Source organism: Leptopilina heterotoma, unplaced genomic scaffold (genome assembly GCF_015476425.1).
Source record: "Leptopilina heterotoma isolate Lh14 unplaced genomic scaffold, ASM1547642v1 Lhet_54, whole genome shotgun sequence".
NCBI lineage: Eukaryota > Metazoa > Arthropoda > Insecta > Hymenoptera > Figitidae > Leptopilina > Leptopilina heterotoma.
This window is the reverse complement of record NW_025111118.1, coordinates 1,749,856-1,769,559: the sequence shown is the minus strand read 5'-3', so window position 1 is coordinate 1,769,559 and position 19,704 is coordinate 1,749,856. Positions and strand designations below refer to the sequence as shown.

Below are 19,704 nucleotides of genomic sequence, written 5' to 3'. Positions count from 1 at the left end.
ATTATTTTTTTATTTTTTCGAGTGACGTAAAAACAAATAATGAAAGTGTCACAAGTTTTACTAAAATCAACAGATGTGAATTCAAAAAATTTCTATTCAATTTATGAGAATTTTTGCATATTCCAATATTAACGAAAATTTAAAATTTGCATATTGAGTGTTGCCTTATTGTAAGTTTTGACTAAAAAATATAGACGTCTGATATGGTTCGATGGAATTTTTCTTTTTAAATTGTTAGAATATTTTCTATATAAATCCTATTTTTTGGGAATTTGAAAATAATAATTTTATGTTTGGCAAAATATCAGTGACACATTTTTATTGTCATTCTCTCAGTACCTGTAATAAAATAATGAGAAAAAATTTTAAAAAATAATTTTTAACCGTTTTGCTATTTTTTTTTTTTTTTTTTTTTGTATTAAAAAATGAATTTTTGAAAAAATTGAAATTTGGAAAAATCGAAGTGATCAATTGTAAACAATTGAAAAGAATTCATAACAATTTTTTTCTTTATTTCTAAAAAAACTTCTTTTTTTTAAAAGAGAAAATTTTTTTTTTGCATAATTTCTCTTTATTGTTGATATTAATTGATAATTGATAAGTAATTTTTACCTAATTGCAGATGAGCACAAATATTTTGCTTTGCCTCGTGACTCCTTAATTAAATCAATACATTCAGTTTCTGTTTTAGAACAATTTTTATTCAGTGTCTTAGAAAATAATATAAAAACAGAAATTTTACAGTAATTTTTAACAGATGCGAAATTAAACAGTTCTATTCGAATTATAAAAATTTTAATTTTAATCGCTCTCTTGTATTTATTTTTTCCCCATTTATTTGACGGAGATTTTAATTTACGCAAATTTCCTTTTTTTATATTCACATTTTTGTTTAGTCGAGTCTAAACTAAGTCGATCGATTTTTTAGATAATTTTAATGGTAATTTTTCTAATATAAAAAATATTTTTTATCGACAGAGTATACAATTTTTTTTTATTGATAGAAAAACATTAAAAATAGAGATTTTGTCAGAATTTTATTTCTTTTTCTTTCGTAAAATTATTTATTTTCAAAATATTTGCAAAATCATGTATTTTTTATTTGATTTATTTTTTTTCCACGTATTTTTTAATAATTGAGAATTTTACAAGGTTGATACTTTTAGGGTAGCAATGTATTCTTTCATTAGACTTTCACGTTTGGCATTTTGATCTTTATCATTGCTTTTTTTGATACCAAGTGATACACAGTTGAAAATATTTTCGTAAAGTCTAGAAAAAAAGAGAAATAAATAAATAATTAATTATTACTTATCAATGTGTTATAAAAAATAATTATTAACATAAAAATAGTTCGATTTAGTTAATTAATTTAATTACTTATTAATTATTTTAATTTAAATTAATTTCAATAAATTAAAATTAATTAGTTTAATTAATTGTACTCACTTGACTCCTTCTGGGGAATAGGATAATCCTAAATTATCAAACTCCCTAAAGTTTTCCATTGGTCTTTTGTCCATTATGTTACTGCATTCTTGAATATTTGAAGCATTAGAATCAAGTTCTAAATTTTTGTTAACATCATTAAGGTACAGCTCATAGGAAGCTAAAATAAATATAATTATTGCGTTATTTTCTTTCAATATTTTCATAGTTTTTTTTTTTTTTTTGATAATTCGTTTAATTTCTAAAATTTATTAAGAACTGCTTCTATTTTTAAGCATAATAATAATTCGTTTTAAATGAAAATTTGTTTCTATATTTTTATTTGAACCAAATTTTGTTAAATTATTAAAATTGAAGAAAATTAATTAAAAAAAGAAAATTAAATTAAGAGATTAATTTAAAAGTTTGAAAAAATGAAGATTATTACCGAGTCTAAAGAGGGCACACAATCTTTCTTCACTTTCGTCGACAAGTTGTTTAATACTATTATCGTCTAATTTAATACTTCCTTGAACGCATTTTTTTGCTGCTTGCATATTATTTTGAAGCAATTCATGAAGAGAATTGCCCAGACAGTGTTGAATTTTTTCAGGATTTTCAATTGCAACGATATTTTTAGAAAATAAATCTTCCACTTTACTTTCTTTGTATAATTTTTTTAAATCCACATTATTTTTCTCACATAATTTTCCAAAATCATCGTTCGTTAACTTCTTGTATTCTGATAGTTGTGCGCTTGTCCATGAGATAGAAACTGAAAAAAAAATATTTTAGTATTTTTATCAGTTTTTAAATTTAAAAAAATTTTTTTTATTTTTTTATTTAATTAATTAATTAATTATTTATTAGTATTTTAAGTCCCTGTAGTTTCAAGGTAACTTGAAAAAATTAATAATTTATTCTATTTATTTAATAAAATTTTTTTATTATTTATAAGTTAGGAAATTAAGGTTTAATTCGGAAGTTTATTTATTTAATAATTTTTTTTATATTTTAATTTAGAAAATTAAATTTACCACACGGAAGCAAAGTGCAAGTAATTTAAAATAAAAATAATACTTACTGACAAGAAACGCTACTAACAAAAATGATTTAAAGAAATACATTTTCTTTTTTCTATTATAGTAGACTTGATAGAATTTTTGGAGAATCTAACTTGACTGTTGGAAAAATCGCCTACTATTTATACTCCATTAATTATTCACTATTTTCGTATATAAACAATATTTAATCAGTTGTGTAAAAGCAAAGAATATTAATTTCTTATCTATTCTGATATAAATTATTTTTCCTTGAATTTTTTTTTAGTTATGAACAGTACACTGAATTGTTATAAAAAATTGTAATTAAATTTCCAAAAAATTAATAATAAAAATAATAATAATAATAATATTTTTTATTGTAAATATACACTAAACTTTAATAAGAAATTATAATTGAATTTCCAAAAGTTAATAAAAATAGTAATAAATTTTTAATTTCAATTAAACTGAATCTTTGTAAAAAAAATTGTAATTTAATTTATTTTTTAAAATATAATTAAAAAAAAATTTTTAATTAATTATTAATTAAATATAAAATGTTGCACAAAAATACATTAAATAATGGTTTTGATTATAAATTATTTTCGATTAATTTTTGATTCAATTTTTTTTCTAATTGAGAAAGATCGTAGTAGCAGTAAAGTTTAATCAGTTGACAAAAATTTCTGTGTTTTTTTAGTTTTAAAATTTTTTTAAATAAATACTTAACTATAGTAAGTTCTATCATTTTTTTTTCTATATTTCAAACACCTGTATAAATATTGTAATCAATATTCTATGCAAAATGATGAAATTAAATAATTTTTCCATTAAAAAATATTTCATGTAAAATTAAAAATATTATAAGGTAGAAAAAAAAATGTTGATTAGATATAAATTGAAAATGAAAAAAAAAAATGTTGCAAACGTTTCGATATATTTTTTAATTTATTTCAAATATTGTTTTTATAATAATATTTTAGTCATTATTTGATATTTATTTTTATTTTATTGTTTTTTTAGTTTTATTGATATTAATCGTCACTGCTGTGGTTTTTTTATAATTTTTAATATAATTTTGTAATTAACTTCGCAGTTTTGCAACTTCAGCAGGAGTAAGTTTCATAGTTGCACGTATACGATTTATTTTTAAATTATCAATAAATTCTTTTGTTAGTTGTGCATGTTTTTTTTGTTGACCCTCATTACAAGTTTTACTCACTTCACCACTTGCACAATCAAAAAGTTCTATCCAAGCTCTAGAAATTAAAAATTTTTAATTTTATTTATTTATTGTTTTTCAAGAATGGAAATATATTTTTTTTTAAGTAAAGAAATAAAAATTTTAGTCAAAACTTACTTGCGTCCTTTATCAGTGTATGATAATCCTAGATTTGCGAATTCATTTGTATTTTCCATTTTATGTTTTTTCATTACATTTAGTTGACATTTTTCCGATCTTTCAGAATTAAGACAAACTTCTGAGAGATATTCTTCATAAGAGGCTGAAAAAAATTTTTTTTTACGTATAATGAATTAATTTTTTTAAGAATAATTTTTATAAAAATGTTTTTATGAAAATACTTTTCCAAAAAATTCTTTTATAAAAATATTAATAAAAAAAAAATCACAGGAAAAATGTTTACTAAGTAGAAAAGTATTTTTTTTAATATCATTTAATTAATTAATTTTGAAAAAATATTTTGAATTTTACCAAGTCGACTGAGGGCACATAATTTCCTTTCGCTTTCGTCAATGAGAATTTGAACGGTGCTGTTGTCTAATTGAATACTTCCATTAAGACATCGTCTTACAAACCACATTTCTTTTCTCAGTAGACCTTGCAAAGAATCGCCCAAACAATTTTTATCCTTCTTCAAAGCATCAGGATTTTTAGTTGGTGTGATACTTTCATATAATAAATTTTCCACATTGCTATGAATTTTTTCTAGCTCCGTTAAATTTACTTTATTTTTTCTACATGAATTTTTTAATTCGTCTACTGTCAATTGTTTATATTTAAATGTCTGCGCCTCTGTCAAGACGACACACGCTGTAATAAAGTAATTTATATTAATTTTTTTTTTATTTCCCTAAAGATCCTAAAGAAATTTAAATCTTTATAGAAAATGTATTTTTTTTTTTATAAAGGAAAAAGTTAATTTTTGTCTGTAAGTGTTGAATTAATTTTATATTTAATTTTATTCTCCAGTAATTTTTGAAAATGTTCGAGTAGAAAAATTTGAGTTTATTTGAATGTTTAAAATTTTAGGAAAAAATTTTTTTTTTATTTTGAATTATAATTTAAATTTATGACAAAAATTAAATAAATTTTTTTCTATGGCCTATAATAGTGTCAATTGCAAAGGGGGAAAAAAATGGTCTGGTTAAAAAAAAATTTTTTTGGTTTAAACCAAATTTTTTTAATTTAAACAACTTCTTTTGATTGGAATAAATTTTTCTGATTTAAACAAAGTTTTCTGATTCAAACCAATTTTTTTTCTTTAAAAAAATTTTTTTTTTAATTATTAAATTGACTAGAAAAATTTGTTGCTAAATAAATTAATTACATCCAACAAGCACTGTCAAAAATATCAGATTGAAAATTGACATTTTTAGAAATATAATTTTTGAATACTGAACTTCCTTCTCGTGTAGATTTTTTGGTAAAACTAACTCGACAATTGGGAAAAAATTTTTATATTTATACAGCACAAATTATTCCGTGTATTATTCGAGTTTTTTCCGATATTTTTTCAAAGTCACGTAAAGATAAAAAATTGAAAAAAAAATTTGCTTTTCTATAGAAGGATTTTTCTTTTCTTTCATTTCTTTTTTTAATGTTTATCTATCTTCAATTATTAAGAATGTTAATTAATGCATTCCCCTTTGTTCTTTGTTTATATTAATTTTAAAAGTCACGATCAGTCGTGAAATTAATTTTTTTTTACTTTGTAAATGTTTTATTGAATTTTTTTTTTTTTGTTTAAATTTAAAAAAACAAAAAATGAATTATTGAAAAGAAAAAATTTGAAAACATTTTCATTATAGGAAAAATTTTCTGCATTGATTAGTATTTAAATTTAAATTTTTTTACATAATACGAATTTCTTATTTTTTAAAACATATGTAAACAAATTTAACAATTTGCATATTTTTAAAAGATTTTTATCTTTTAAAAATTAAAATTGTTAGAAATCAAAAATGTTTATTTATTTTTGCCGATAAATGTCAATAGTAGATTGCAATTGTTTATTCTATTTGTTTACAAAACGAATGTAATTGTTTGCCTTAGAAAACATTCTTAAAATTAAATTAATTAGCTTTAATCTTAGTACATACAACATTTTTTTTATTTTTTTATTTTTTTATTTTTTTATTAATAAATTTAACTAATTTTATTTATTAAACTAATTTTTGTTATATTAACTTCTTTTTACCAATCTGCTTTTTCTTGGCAAAAAGTTTAATTTGCATGCGGACGAAAATGATTTTTTTAATTTATGAAATTTCTATTAATTCGATTAATCTATCTATCTAGTACGAATGTTTACGTAATTTGTTTATAAGAAAAAATAAATTTTTTTGAAAAATTATTTTTTAATTCAAAAAGAAAAAATTGTTAATTTGTGTAATAATTGATACAAAATTTGTTCACAACAATCGTGTTTCGTTACTTAAAAATTATTTATTACAAATTATATTTTTATAATTCTATTATTATATTTCAATAATTAACAATATTATAATAATAATTATAATTACAGAATAATGAACAAAATATTAAATTAAAAATATTTGATTTAAAGGAAGGAAAAATTTTCATTTCAAATTTTAAAGACAGAAAAATTGGTGTTTAAAATCAGAGTTTATTTTTAAATATGCACATAAATAGTTGTTGATGTTAAACAATATTATTCTTTTACAATTAAGAAATTAACAATTTTTTATTTCGCATTATAATCAGTAATTATTATTCAGATTTAAATTCGATCTTTGAATGCATCCTTCATTCGCATAGTCAGTATTAAATGTGTCTTCTTCTCTTCTTCGCTACAATTCTCAATAGCTTTCGATGAGCAATCAAGCAAATCGGTCCATACTCTGAAAAACGAAAATATTTTAAAAATTTTAATTTTGAAAATTAATTACAATGAAATTTAAATTTAATAATTAATACAGTTGATTATATTAATTATTAAAAGTTAATTAATAAAAGTATAGTTGAAAAAAATAAAATGAATTTAAATCTAATATTAGAATAATATTTTATTGATATAAATTAATTTTAAATTTCATTAATTAGAAAACAATTAATAAGTTAATTATTATTTTCAACAATATTAATATAATTAGAATAATGAAAATTATAATTCTGGAAATTCTTACTTTTTTCCTTCAGGGGAAAATGTCAATCCTAAATTAGCGAATTGATCACTATTTTCTAATTCTTCAACTGGCTCCAATACAATAGTTTCACATGCAAGTTGTTCATCAGCGTTAATACAAGTGCTAAGAGATTTTTCAAACGATGCTATAGTGGGGAAACATAATTATTTTTCATTTATTTTCAATAAAAAAAAATAATAAATAGGTAATAAATTTATTTTTTATTTAATAAAATAAAATTTAATTTATAATTTTTTAATAAAAAATAAATTTATTACTAAATTGTAAAAAAAATATTATAAATTATAGAATAATAAATAAATTTATTATAATAAATTATTTATTGTTATAAATTATCATTTATATAAACAATAAATTATTTATTATTTATATAAATAATAAATTATTTATTATTGATAAATATATTTCAATGAAAAATGATATATTTACAAAACTTACAAAGTCGATTGAGAGCACACAATTTTTTCACACTTTGGCCAATTAAAGTTTTAATATCATCATCGGACAGTTCAATTTCGCCCTTCAAGCAATTTTTCACAACTGCCATTTCTTCTTTTAATAAAGTCTTTAGATCGGGACCCAAACAATTGCAGTCAGTCTTAAGTGCTTCTTCAGCTGACATTTCCTTAAGTTTTTCGTTAAAAAGAGCGTCAACTTTTGTATGAATTGTTTCCAGTTGAGCTATATCACCACCATTTTTTTCGCAACTCGCTTGCAAATCCTTTACTGATAAGCTATTATACTTGGCTAATTGTGCCATTGTACATGATGTACCTGCCGAAAATTCATTGTAATTATTATTTAATAATTTAATAATTAACAATTTTTATTAGAAAATTCTACGAGAATTAAATTTTTTGAATTCATTCGACGAATTTTAATGAAATTTTTAAGAATAATTTTTCGAGAAATTCGATTAATATTGTATTAAAAATAATTAAAATTCTACGATGAATTTTATTATTTATAAAAATAATTAACTGTTTACATAGAATTTTATAAAAACTTTTTTTAAAATAATTAAATTCTTTTGGAAAATTTTATTAAAATAGTGAATATTTAGAATCACTGAATTAAGGAAAGTTTTTAAAAATAATAAAAATTTTGCCAAGAATTTTATTAAAATTTTTAAAAATAATTCATTTTCTGAGAAGAATAGTAGTAACTACAATAGTATTACATATTTATATTGATAATTAAATTTTTGACGAAAATTTAAAAAAAATTTTGAACATAATTGAATTTTTTGCGAAGAATATTATTCAAATTTTTGAAAATAATCTAAACTTTTTTTAAAAAATAATTTATTTATTAAAATATATTTTCTTTTTTTTGAGTCCATATTTTGTCTTAAGTAAATAAATAAAATTATAATTACAGGCAGCAAATATTATGAGCAATGCTGATTTAGAGAAAAACATTTTTCACTTTAAAAAACTTTTATTTAGCGAACTTGTCTCTCGTAAAAATTATTGATAATTTGACAAATTTTCGTTAGTATTTATACTGTGAATATTATACAACAAATTTTTTAGTTTTCTTGTAATGTTTTCAAAATCACGTAAAAGAAAAATAGAAGACAAAAAAAAATTTAGTTTCTCTATTCAAAAAGAATAGCGTATTCTTTTATTTTCAAATTTTTTCCTTATTTTAAATACTTATTTATTAAATTTACTTTTTTGTTTATTCATTTTGAAAAATTAATTTTAAGTCACGATTTTAAATATACAAAATTTTTGTCAAATACAATAACAATAATTAAGATGATTGTTACCCAACAGTGTATAGAATAGATAAAATTGTTTTTTCTCAATCAATTTTTAATTATTGGATACTTATCGAATGGAAAATTTCAAAAATTTATTTTTTGCAATTAATTAAAGAAAACCCCTTTTCACAATTATTTCTGATCCTATTTTGAAAATATCTGAAAACGATTTTGTAATTTTTAAATACGTTTTTCTAATTTTCGAAATCAATTTTTAATAATAATTAATTTATTAGTAATGAATCAGACAAAAAAATTAATGAAGTTAAAAGTTCTTAAGTAAGTTAATTAAAACTAAATTGAATTATTTAGCTAAATGTAATCAATTATTAAACATAACAATTAATTATTATTGAACGAAATAATTATTGTACGAAATAATTATTGTATGAAATAATTATTATACGAAATAATTATTGTACGAAATAATTATTGTACGAAGTAATTAATTACTTTTACCTAAATCAATTAATTATTTTGTAAAATAGTTAATTATTTATTTTAAATTAATTATATATTAATTGACTAATTTATTATTTATTTTATTTAATTCGTTGATTTTTTTGCAAAATAATAACAAATATGCATTTTTCTATAAATAATTATTATTAATTGAAGACTATAGAAAATTAAGAAATATTATATAATTAGCACTCTATTTTGCATAAGACGCTGTTACCGAATTGAAATGATTTTATAATAGCGCACGTGCACAATATACACGCGGTGTACTATCACGCACTTGTATTCGTAACAAGTCATTTCATTGTTGCGTATACAGGTGGTTTAAATTCGTGCATTAACTACAAATTAATTTACAAATTAAAATTTAATTGCGTCCAAACGCGGCAAAAAAAAATATTATCCACTTATTAAACACCTCTGACTGTTATAATAAACAATTTTATCATAAATATTAAAATAAATATAGAAATAAATCTTTTATTATAACTGTTTTTTATAAAAAAAAGAACCATATATAACCACTATAGCAATTAAAAATATTCCCGCATTCTCAAAACAAACAATTTTAATAAATTTCAACCAATTTTGAATAATTTCTAATCAGTTTAATAAGTTTTTGACGATTTTAATGTTTGTTTGCAAATTCCATTACAATTAATAATTTTTAACAATTTTAATAAGCTTTAAATAATTCTGAACAATTATTAATTGTTTTTAATAAGTTTCGCCTAATTTTTAATTAGTTTGAATAAGTTTTTAACCTTTTTACAAAATTTTTCATTAGTTTTAATAAGTTTTGAACTATTTTCATTTTTATTAATTAATGTTTATAAATTCCATTACAATTCGTTTTCAACGATTTTAATTTTTGTTTGTAAATTCCATTAAAATTAGTAATTTTTAACAAATTTAATAAGTTTTAAATAATTATGATTTAATTTTAAATTGGTTTTAATAAGCTTCTACCAACTTTTAATTACATAGAAAAATTTTTGAACAGTTTTTAATCAATTTTAATGAATTTCAACCAATTTTGAATAATTTCTAATCAGTTTTAAATTTTAATAAGTTTCGAACAATTCTAAACAGTTTTTAATTATTTTTAATAAGTTTCGAACAATTGTAAATAGTTTTTAATTATTTTTAATAAGTTTTTGACGATTGTAATGTTTGTTTGTAAATTCAATTACAATTAATAATTTTTAACAATTTTAATAAATTTTAAATAATACAGAAATTTTTTAATTGATTTCAATAAGTTAAGAACAATTTTTAATTCATTTTAATAAGTTTTGATTCATTCCGACCAATTTTGAACAATTTTGAATTAGTTTTAAACAACTCTGAACAATTTTCAAACTGTTTTAAACTTTTAAATAATTCTGATTAATTTTTAATCAGTTTTAATAAGTTTTTAACCATTTTACACAATTTTTACTTAGCTTTAATAAGTTTTGAACGATTTTAATTTTTGTTTGCTATTTCCATTAAGAAATTAATAATATTTAACATTTTTAATAAGCTTTAAATAATTTTTAATAATTTTTAATTGATTTTAACAAATTTTGACCAATTTTTAATTAGTTTTAAAAAGATTTGAACCATTTTAAACAATTTTTAATCACTTTGAATCAGTTTTAAAGGATTTTAACTTTTGTTTACAAATTCCGTTATAATTAATAATTTTTAACAATTTTAATAAGCTTTAAATAATTCTGAATTATTTTTAATTGGTTTTAACAAATTTTGACCAATTTTTAATTAGTTTTAAAAAGATTTGAACCATTTTAAACAATTTTTAATCACTTTGATTCAGTTTTAAAGGATTTTAACTTTTGTTTGCAAGTTACATTATAATTAATAATTTTTAACAATTTTAATAAGCTTTAAATAATTTTGAATAATTTTTAATTGGTTTTAATAAGTTTTGATCCTTTTTGAACCATTTTACGCAATTTTTAATTTGTTTTAATAAGTTTTAAATAATTTTAAACAATTTTTCTTTAATTTTAATAAAAGTTTTGAACTATTTTATTTTTATTTAAACCAAATAAAATTTGAAACCAAATTAAGTAAATTATTTCTATTTAAATCAAATTAATTATATTTGAACCAATAATTCAGTCTCTGAAGCAAATAAGACGATTTAATTGGTTGAAGGTAAAAATTGTTTGATTCAAGTAAATATTTATTTGTATTTGTTTATTTGGATCAAATAATTTTTTTTTCAGTGTATTTAGATCTTTCTCACAGTTTTAGAAGCCTGAAGAATTTTCCTTGAGTGGTTTCACGTAATAAGTAAATTTTTTTTTTTTTCATAATCTTATGCTATACTTAGGAATCAGGCCATCGTGAGATTAGGGAATTTCGCAAGTCTCTCTTCTTATCGAATTTTATTTTTTTCAAGTATATATTTTGTGTCTGTGAGAAAATGAAAAAAAATTTTTTTTTTTTTAATTTGCAGGAGGTAATAGAGATGATCGATGTAAAAAGAGAAAAAAAATAAAATTGCACACGCTTTTATTTAGAGAACCTTGACCCGATTATTGTTGAATGGTTTTAAAAACCACGTGTGTGAGAGAGCTTTCTAGTTTCCGCACACGTTATATTGAAAGGGGGGAGATCAATGTTCAAAACGGAAAAAGAAAACGTTGGCGCGACTCACTCACTTGATGAGGTAAAAGAAGTTTTAAATTTCACTCACGAGGCATGAATGAAATATGTGTGTGTGTGTGTGTGTGTGTGTGCGTAAAAGTGTTGTAAGGAGTAACACTTGCTGGGGCTCTTTAAATATGTACTAGAAAATGGTCATTGCCGACAAAGTTGAAAAAGGTCGGGCTTTGTTCTTCTTAAACCTTACTCTAACTCCTTCGTGTTCATTCCAATCTGTTTCAAAATTTTACGTCTTTTTTTTTAATAAATATTACTATTTGTTTTTTGTAAACATTTTTTTTTTTTTTATTAACATTTCTATTTTTTTCCTTTTTTTCCCCTCTTTTCTCACCTAAATTAAAAAAGAGAGCTTATTAAAATTGTTAAAAACTATTAATTATAACGGAAGTTGCAAATAAAAGTTCAAATTCTTCAAAACTTATTAAAATTGATTTAAAATTTTTTAAAATGGTTGCAATCTTTTTGAAACTCATTGAAAATTGTGTAAAATGGTTAAAAACTTATTCAAACTGATTAAAAATTGACCAGAATTATTTAAAACTGTTTAAAATTGTTTAGAATTGTTAAAAAAATTATTAAAACCTAGGAAAAAAACATAAGGAAAGAAACCTAGCAAAGAACATTTTAAGAGTACTTTTTTAACCATATAAAACTTGGAAAAAAATTCTGTGATATATTTTTCTGATTCGTGAAAAAAACATTTTTTATTGCTGAGCATCGATGGCAACTTCAGGGTCCTTCTTTTTAAAACTAATTAAAAATTGGTCAAAGCTTATTAAAGCAATTAAAATTTGTTTAAAATTATTTAAAACTTATTAAAATTGTTAAAAATTATTTAAAACTTATTAAAATTGTTAAAAATTATTGATTGTAATGGAATTTGCAAACAAAATTTAAAATCGTTGAAAACTTATTATAACAAATTAAAAATTGCGTAAAATGGTTAAAAACTTATTAAAACTAATGAAAAATTGATCAGAATTATTTAAAATATATTAAAATTGTTTGAAAATTGTTCAAAATTATTTAAAACTTACTATAACTGATTAGAAAATGTTCAAAATTGGTCAAAAAGGATTAAAACTTATTAAAACCAATTAAAAATTATTCAGAATTATTTAAAGCTTATTAAAATTGTTAAAAATTATTAATTATTACGGAATTTGCAAACAAAAGTTAAAATCCTTCAAAACTAAATCAAAGTGATTAAAAATTGTTTAAAATGGTTCAAATCTTTTTAAAACTAATTAAAAATTGGTCAAAATTTGTTAAAACCAATTAAAAATAATTCAGAATTATTTAAAGCTTATTGAAATTGTTAAAAATTATTAATTATAACGGAATTTGTAAACAAAAGTTAAAATCCTTTAAAACTGATTCAAAGTGATTAAAAATTGTTTAAAATGGTTCAAATCTTTTTAAAACTAATTAAAAATTAACCAAAATTTGTTAAAACCAATTAAAAATTATTAAAAATTATTTAAAGCTCATTAAAAATGTTAAATATTATTAATTTCTTAATGGAAATTGCAAACAAAAATTAAAATCGTTCAAAACTTATTAAAGCTAATTAAAAATTGTGTAAAATGGTTAAAAACTTATTAAAACTGATTAAAAATTGATTAGAATTATATAAAACAGTTTGAAAATTGTTCAGAGTTGTTTAAAACTAATTCAAAATTGTTCAAAATTGGTCGGAATGAATCAAGACTTATTAAAATGAATTAAAAATTGTTCTAAACTTATTGAAATCAATTAAAAATTTTCTGTATTATTTAAAAATTATTAAAATTGTTAAAAATTATTAATTGTAATTGAATTTACAAACAAACATTAAAATCGTCAAAACCTTATTAAAAATAATTAAAAATTGTATAAAATGGTTGAAATCTTTTTGAAACTAATTAAAAATTAGTCCAAATTTGTTAAAACCAAATAAAAATTGTTCAAATTTATTTAAAACTTATTAAAATTGTTAAATATTATTAATTATAATGAAAATTTTAAACAAAAATTAAAATCGTTCAAAACTTATTAAAACTAATGAAAAATTGTGTAAAATGGTTAAAAACTTTTTAAAACTGATTAAAAATTAGTTGAATTATTAATAAATTAAATTAATTTAAATAATGATCAAAATAAAATTAATTTGAGCAATTAAAATTTGCTCAAAATTATTTAAAAACTTATGAAATTTGTTAAAAATGATTAATCTAATATTATTATGTATTCAAAAATATTATATTATTAAAATTCAAGTTAACTATTAAATCACCAGCGGTAAAATTCTTTGTCTATATTAATAATATTAAAATTTTTACACCAATGATGAATTTCACGCTTGAATAAAGAGATAAAAAGAAAAAAATTTAATATATCTAATATTTAATACTTCGAAAATCATCGTATATATGTATATATATATATATATATATATAAATATATTTAAAAATGAGATTCACATTTCTTTGAAATGTTTGCAGGAGGTCCTTGACAGTAGACTGGATGAAAGAGTTGAGTCGATGGTTGAAGCAGGTCTAATTCAAGAGTTATTGGATTTCCACGAAAGGTACAACGAAGACCGACTCAAAAATAATGCGTAAGTTTCCAATTTCACAATATATAGTATACATATACATACTCGAACCTAATATTTGCATAAATTACCCTTTATGATCTTTGTGCCGCCTCTTTTCACACAATCGGGGTATAATTTCTTTTTTTTCCTTCTTCTTCTTCTTCTTCTTTTTCATTGGTGTTTCTTTTTTTGTTTCTGTATAACTAGAGGCATTCTTTTCTAGTCGAATTCACACCAATTAATTACACGGAAATTATAAATACAACATTTATGTTATAATGTGTGTATAGTTTTAAATTATATACAAAAATGTGACATTCAAATTTTTTATGAGGAAAGTTTTTCCGAAAATCAAATCGAGGCTGGAATTAATTTTTTCTTTCTTTCTTTCTTTTTAATCATTATTATTATAATTGTAATTAATATTATTATTATTTATTATTATTACTATTATTATTATTATTATTATTATTATTATTATTATTATTATTATTATTATTATTATTATTATTATTATTATTATTATTATTATTATTTTATAATTTTTATTATTTTTATTTTTTTATTATTTTTATTATTTTCTTTTTTAATTATTTTTATTATTTTTCCTTGTTTATCCCCTAAAACACCTACTCCCTTTTTCCCCTATTTAAAAAATTAAAATCCCCTTTTTTAAAAGTGAAATCCCTTTTAAAAAATTTTAAAAAAACCTTCTTTACCGAATGAAATATGTTTAATTCATAAAACTGATGGAAATTTTCAGTCGGACTGAAATTGACCTTTTCTACTGAATTTTATATTTTTAAGAGAAAGGAAATTGAAAGACCAGTGAAATAGGTTGAAAATTATGGTTAAAATTATATTAATCCCTTTTAAGAATTCTTTTAAGAATGATGGAATATTTATCCTATTGTCTGACTAAAAGTTTCTTTTACTACTTATACACTAAAAATTCCTTATTATAAAAAGAATAATATTAAGTTTGAAAATTTCGAATTTTGAAAAGTTCTCTCATTGAAAAAATTTGTCTTCTACTGCTGGTAATAAAAATTAGAAAATAGAAAATTGTCTGACGCAAACGTCTTTTACTATATTGATAGTAAAACTAAAATAATTCCTTACGAATAAAAACTTTTTTTTATTGATATTAAATCAAGGAATTACTATATTTACTTTTCGTTTTCAGCAACAAATATTTAAAAGAAATAAATTATAATAATGTAAATAATAAAATAAATAATAATATATAAGTAATAAATAATAATATAAATAATAAATAATAGTAATAATATAAAATAATAGAATGATTGCAGAAATTCAATTATTTTCGTAAATAATAAAATTCTTTTTAGGAATTCAATTATTTTATTAAATAATAAATCTCGTTGCAGAATTTAAATTATTTTTAATAAAATTTTTATCGAATTCCTCGAAAAATGTATTTATTCTTAAAAATTTTTAATTCTAGAATTTTCTCATAGAAATTGATTTAAATGGATTTCATTTAAAATTTTAGATAATAATTGAATATTAAAAGCATTAAAGTGTGAATTTTTAGAAATAATTGAATTTTGAAAATATTTCAAATTAAAATCTGAAAATCTGAATTTTTCATATTTTTAACTAACAATTCTGTGAAATTATTTATTTTATTTAAGAAAGTTTAATTGCGGATTATTTTTTCTTTAAAATTATTTGAAGTTTCTATTTTCTAATAATATATTATTTAATTGAAAAATTTGCGAATAATTGAAATTTTGTAAAATTGAATTGTATACAAATGAATTGGAAAATCCCTCATAGACCTTTTTCAAAAATTATCAAAAATAATGAATTTATAGAAGAATTTTAGTTAAAAACACACGAAACAAAAATTTTATTTTGGAAAAATTACAAATTATTGGAGAAATTCAATTAATTTCAAGAGTAATAATATTCTTCGCAAAAATTTTTCCCAAAGACTCAATTATTTTCAAAAAATTTGATAAAATTTCTCCACAAAATTTAATTATTTTTTAAAATGCAATCAAATTCTTAAAAAGAATTCAACTATTTTTAAAAACTAAATTCTTTATAAAAAATTCAATTATTTTCAAAAATTTCAATTAAATTCTTCGCAAGTATTTAATTACTTTCATAAATAATAAAAACATTTCCGAAAAATTCAATTATTTTCAAAACATTTAATAAAATTTCTCCACAAAATTGAATTATTTTTTATAGTTGTAATCAAATTCTTCAAAAGAATTAAACAATTTTTAAAAACTCAATTCTTTATAAGAATTCAATTATTTTAAAAAATTTTTAATTTTCATTAAATTCTTCGTAAGAAAACAATAATTGAAATACTTTCAAAAGTAATAAAATTCTTCGCAGTAATTCAATTATTTTCAAATATTTAAAAAAAATTTTGTCAAAATTTCAAATTTTTAAATTTCAAATTCTTTAAAAATAAAAAAATTCTTCACCGAAATTCAATTATTTTTAAATTTTTCTTCAATTCAATGATTTTCAATATCTACTATTTTAATAGAATTTTCCAAAAGAATTCAGGGTATGTAAAAAAAAATTTTTAATAAAATCTTACGCAAACATTTAATTATTTTCATAAATAATAAAACTCATCGCAAAATTGCAATTATTTTTAGTACAATTTTAAATAAATATCTCGTAAAATGTAATTGTTCTTAGAAATTTTATTAAAATTCTTCGCAATAATTCAATTATTTTGATAAATAATAAAATTCTTTTTAGGAATTCAATTATTTTCATAAATAATAAAACTCAACGCAAATTTTCAATTATTTTTAGTACAATTTTAATCGAATTTCTCGAAAAATGTAATTATTCTTCAAAATTTTATTAAAATTCGTCGAAAGAATTCGATTATTTAAAAATTTGTTGATAAAATTCTTTTTTCGAATTGAATTTTAAGAAACATTCAATTATTTATTTTTGTATTTAAATAATTGAATTCTAGTTGAATTTTCTAATAAAAAATGATATAAAAATGAATTTCTGTTAAAATTTTAGATAATAATTTATTGAATATTAAAAGCAAGTTAATTTTTACAAGTAATTGAATTTTTTTATATTATTTTAAGTTTTTATATTCTATAATATATTTAATTGAAGAATTTACGAAAAATTGAAATTTCGTAAAATTGAATGTTCGTAAAATAGAATATTGTAAATAAATAAATTTGAAAATTGTCAAAGGAACTTTTTCGAAAATTATTAAAAATAATCGATTTAAAAAAGAATTTTAGTTGAAAATTTTTGAAAATAATTATTGAATTGATGATTTTATTACTCGGTTATTTTTCATTATATTATAAAACATGAAATCGTTATCTTCATGTTTTATAATAATTAAAAATTTAATTTATAGTTTTAGGTAAAATGAAAATATTTTTTTTTTATTTACTTGGACTGCTTATATTTTTGTCAGTGTAATAATAATTGATTCGTAATTTTTCATTTTTAGTCCTAAAGTTCGTATTTTTAAATACTTTCACTAGTTCGAGCTCTGAATAAATAAAGAATAAGGAAAATGAAAGAATGAAAAAAATAATAAAAAGAGGAAAAAAGTTAAAATTTTGTCATGTGTGTACAATAGTGACTCCTTTAACGTAATTCTGCTTAAAATTTTACAATATTTTTCCTTTATTTTATTACAAGACGGCAGAGCAATAATTTTTTTCCCTCAAATTTATATTACATGTGGAATATAAAAATTTTTGTTTGGAGAATAAAAATTAAACCTCTAGACCTTAATATCTTTTATTTATTATTATTTTTGTTCCTACGTCATATTCTTCTTTTCTTTTTTTTCTCCTCTCTTTTGTTTATTACGATTGAGAGCATTCACCTGTAGAGTGGTGAAACCCCTTTGCTTTGCATTCCTTTATTTTTTTTCCACTTCTGCCTGCTTCTGCCTGTATCCTTGTACATTATGACTCCTGGCTTATTGCTATGGTCGACAAAATTTTGCTAACGTATGCGTCGTCTCGCTATTGCTTTTGTGAGCACATACGATTGACGAGGTTTCCTCTTATTTGCGTTGCTACTTTGCTAAGCTGAGCACGTATCACGATTTCCAATGCAGATTTTCTAGAGAATATATACGTACAAGTCATAGACTCCTTTCGCAAATTCTCACCGTGTAGACACTTATATTTATATATGTATAAGTAAAATTGAATGAGATTTCACCACCTAGTGGGCATTTTTGCATTTTATTTATTTTATTTTTACCTATTATTTTGTTTAGGGCAAATAGAAAAATAATTCCGAGCTTTTAAATTAATATTATATTCATTAGAAACTCGGTATTATTTTTTTTTAGAATTGTCTTCGGTCAGGAAAATCCAGGCATCACAGTTGATCCCCTTTTCCCCTTTTGTCCCCTTTTTTTCAATTTTGTCACCTTTTTCTCCTTTTTTGGTGATTTGTCCCCTTTTCACCTTTTTCTAATCAATAATAAAGTTAGTTTTTTTTATATAATTTTTAATAGTTTTTCTATTTTTAAAATCTTTTTCAAAGTATATTAATCATAAATTTTTAAAGAACTTAGATTTTTACAAAAATTTTCATAATTTAAATTATTATGAAATTATAGTTAAATTTTTTAATGTTTATATATTTAATTTATTATTATTATTATTATTATTTATTTGTCTTTAACCTATCGGATATTTAATTAATTATTAAAAATAATTAATTTATATAGAAATTTTAGTTAAAAACACTAAAAAAATTTTAATTTTTGAGAAGTTTCAAATAATTGCAAAATTTCAATTATTTATTTGAAAAGTAATAAAACTCTTCGCAGAAATTCAATTATATTCAAATATTGAAAGAAATTTTCGTCAAAATTTCAATTATCTTTATAAATTACAAAATTCTTCGAAAATTTCAATTATTTTCAAAAAATGTAATAAAATTCTTGTCAAAATTTCAATTATTTTCAAAAAATGTAATAAAATAAAATGTTTAAAGTTTAAACAAATTTAAATATTAAGAAATTGAATTATAATTTCTCAAAAGTCTTAATTTTGAAATTTTGAAAATTTTGAGTAAAATTATTAACGAATTTAATTATTTTTAATCGAAGTCTGGAAAACTGTAATTATATTTAATAAATTTTTCATTTTTCTTGTTTCAAAAAATTTAAAAATCTTAAATTATTTTCAATTCAATTTCACAGAATTTCAAAAAAATTTGATAGTTTTTTATTAAAAATATTTAATTATTTTTAATTACACTCTAAATCTGAATCAGTGAAAATTTCACTGATTTCAATTCAGTGGCCCAGTTTTCTTTAATTCATCAGTGGT

At 19.9% G+C, this 19,704-nt stretch overlaps 4 protein-coding genes across 4 annotated transcripts in view; 1 reads left to right on the top strand and 3 right to left on the bottom strand.

Annotated features, from left to right (window-relative positions):
- LOC122508386 (tRNA dimethylallyltransferase) overlaps window positions 1–19,704 on the top strand; it is a 204,266-nt gene that overhangs the window by 164,593 nt on the left and 19,969 nt on the right. The window contains exon 5 of the mRNA XM_043621687.1: window positions 14,271–14,386. Within this exon, the coding sequence (XP_043477622.1) occupies window positions 14,271–14,386 (116 nt within the window). The remainder of the gene's footprint in view (window positions 1–14,270; window positions 14,387–19,704) is intronic.
- On the bottom strand, window positions 689–2,619 carry LOC122508390. The gene is made up of 4 exons (XM_043621690.1): window positions 2,513–2,619; window positions 1,877–2,203; window positions 1,450–1,609; window positions 689–1,272 (listed from the first exon to the last, which is right to left on the bottom strand). Exons 1-4 carry the CDS (start codon window positions 2,553–2,555, stop codon window positions 1,146–1,148), a joined length of 657 nt encoding a protein of 218 aa, XP_043477625.1. The 5' UTR covers window positions 2,556–2,619; the 3' UTR covers window positions 689–1,145.
- LOC122508387 lies at window positions 3,533–5,164 on the bottom strand. The gene is made up of 4 exons (XM_043621688.1): window positions 5,042–5,164; window positions 4,186–4,524; window positions 3,832–3,976; window positions 3,533–3,730 (listed from the first exon to the last, which is right to left on the bottom strand). The coding sequence occupies exons 1-4, from the start codon at window positions 5,082–5,084 to the stop codon at window positions 3,556–3,558; spliced, it is 702 nt and encodes a 233-aa protein (XP_043477623.1). The 5' UTR covers window positions 5,085–5,164; the 3' UTR covers window positions 3,533–3,555.
- Window positions 6,321–8,395, bottom strand: LOC122508393. Its single transcript, XM_043621693.1, has 4 exons — window positions 8,260–8,395; window positions 7,320–7,655; window positions 6,861–7,005; window positions 6,321–6,575 (listed from the first exon to the last, which is right to left on the bottom strand). The coding sequence occupies exons 1-4, from the start codon at window positions 8,300–8,302 to the stop codon at window positions 6,455–6,457; spliced, it is 645 nt and encodes a 214-aa protein (XP_043477628.1). The 5' UTR covers window positions 8,303–8,395; the 3' UTR covers window positions 6,321–6,454.

Coding starts and splice junctions, on each gene's coding strand:
- LOC122508390 (XM_043621690.1), bottom strand. CDS start 2,555: ATGTATTTCTTTAAATCATTTTTGTTAGTAGCGTTTCTTGTCA. Junction 2,204..2,512: donor GTTAGTAGCGTTTCTTGTCA/GTAAGTATTATT, acceptor TTTTTTTTTCAG/TTTCTATCTCATGGACAAGC. Junction 1,273..1,449: donor TATTCCCCAGAAGGAGTCAA/GTGAGTACAATT, acceptor CTTTTTTTCTAG/ACTTTACGAAAATATTTTCA.
- LOC122508387 (XM_043621688.1), bottom strand. CDS start 5,084: ATGTCAATTTTCAATCTGATATTTTTGACAGTGCTTGTTGGAT. Junction 3,977..4,185: donor ATGTGCCCTCAGTCGACTTG/GTAAAATTCAAA, acceptor AATTTTTTTCAG/CCTCTTATGAAGAATATCTC. Junction 3,731..3,831: donor TACACTGATAAAGGACGCAA/GTAAGTTTTGAC, acceptor TTTAATTTCTAG/AGCTTGGATAGAACTTTTTG.
- LOC122508393 (XM_043621693.1), bottom strand. CDS start 8,302: ATGTTTTTCTCTAAATCAGCATTGCTCATAATATTTGCTGCCT. Junction 7,656..8,259: donor GCTCATAATATTTGCTGCCT/GTAATTATAATT, acceptor AATTTTCGGCAG/GTACATCATGTACAATGGCA. Junction 6,576..6,860: donor TTTTCCCCTGAAGGAAAAAA/GTAAGAATTTCC, acceptor TTCGTTTTTCAG/AGTATGGACCGATTTGCTTG.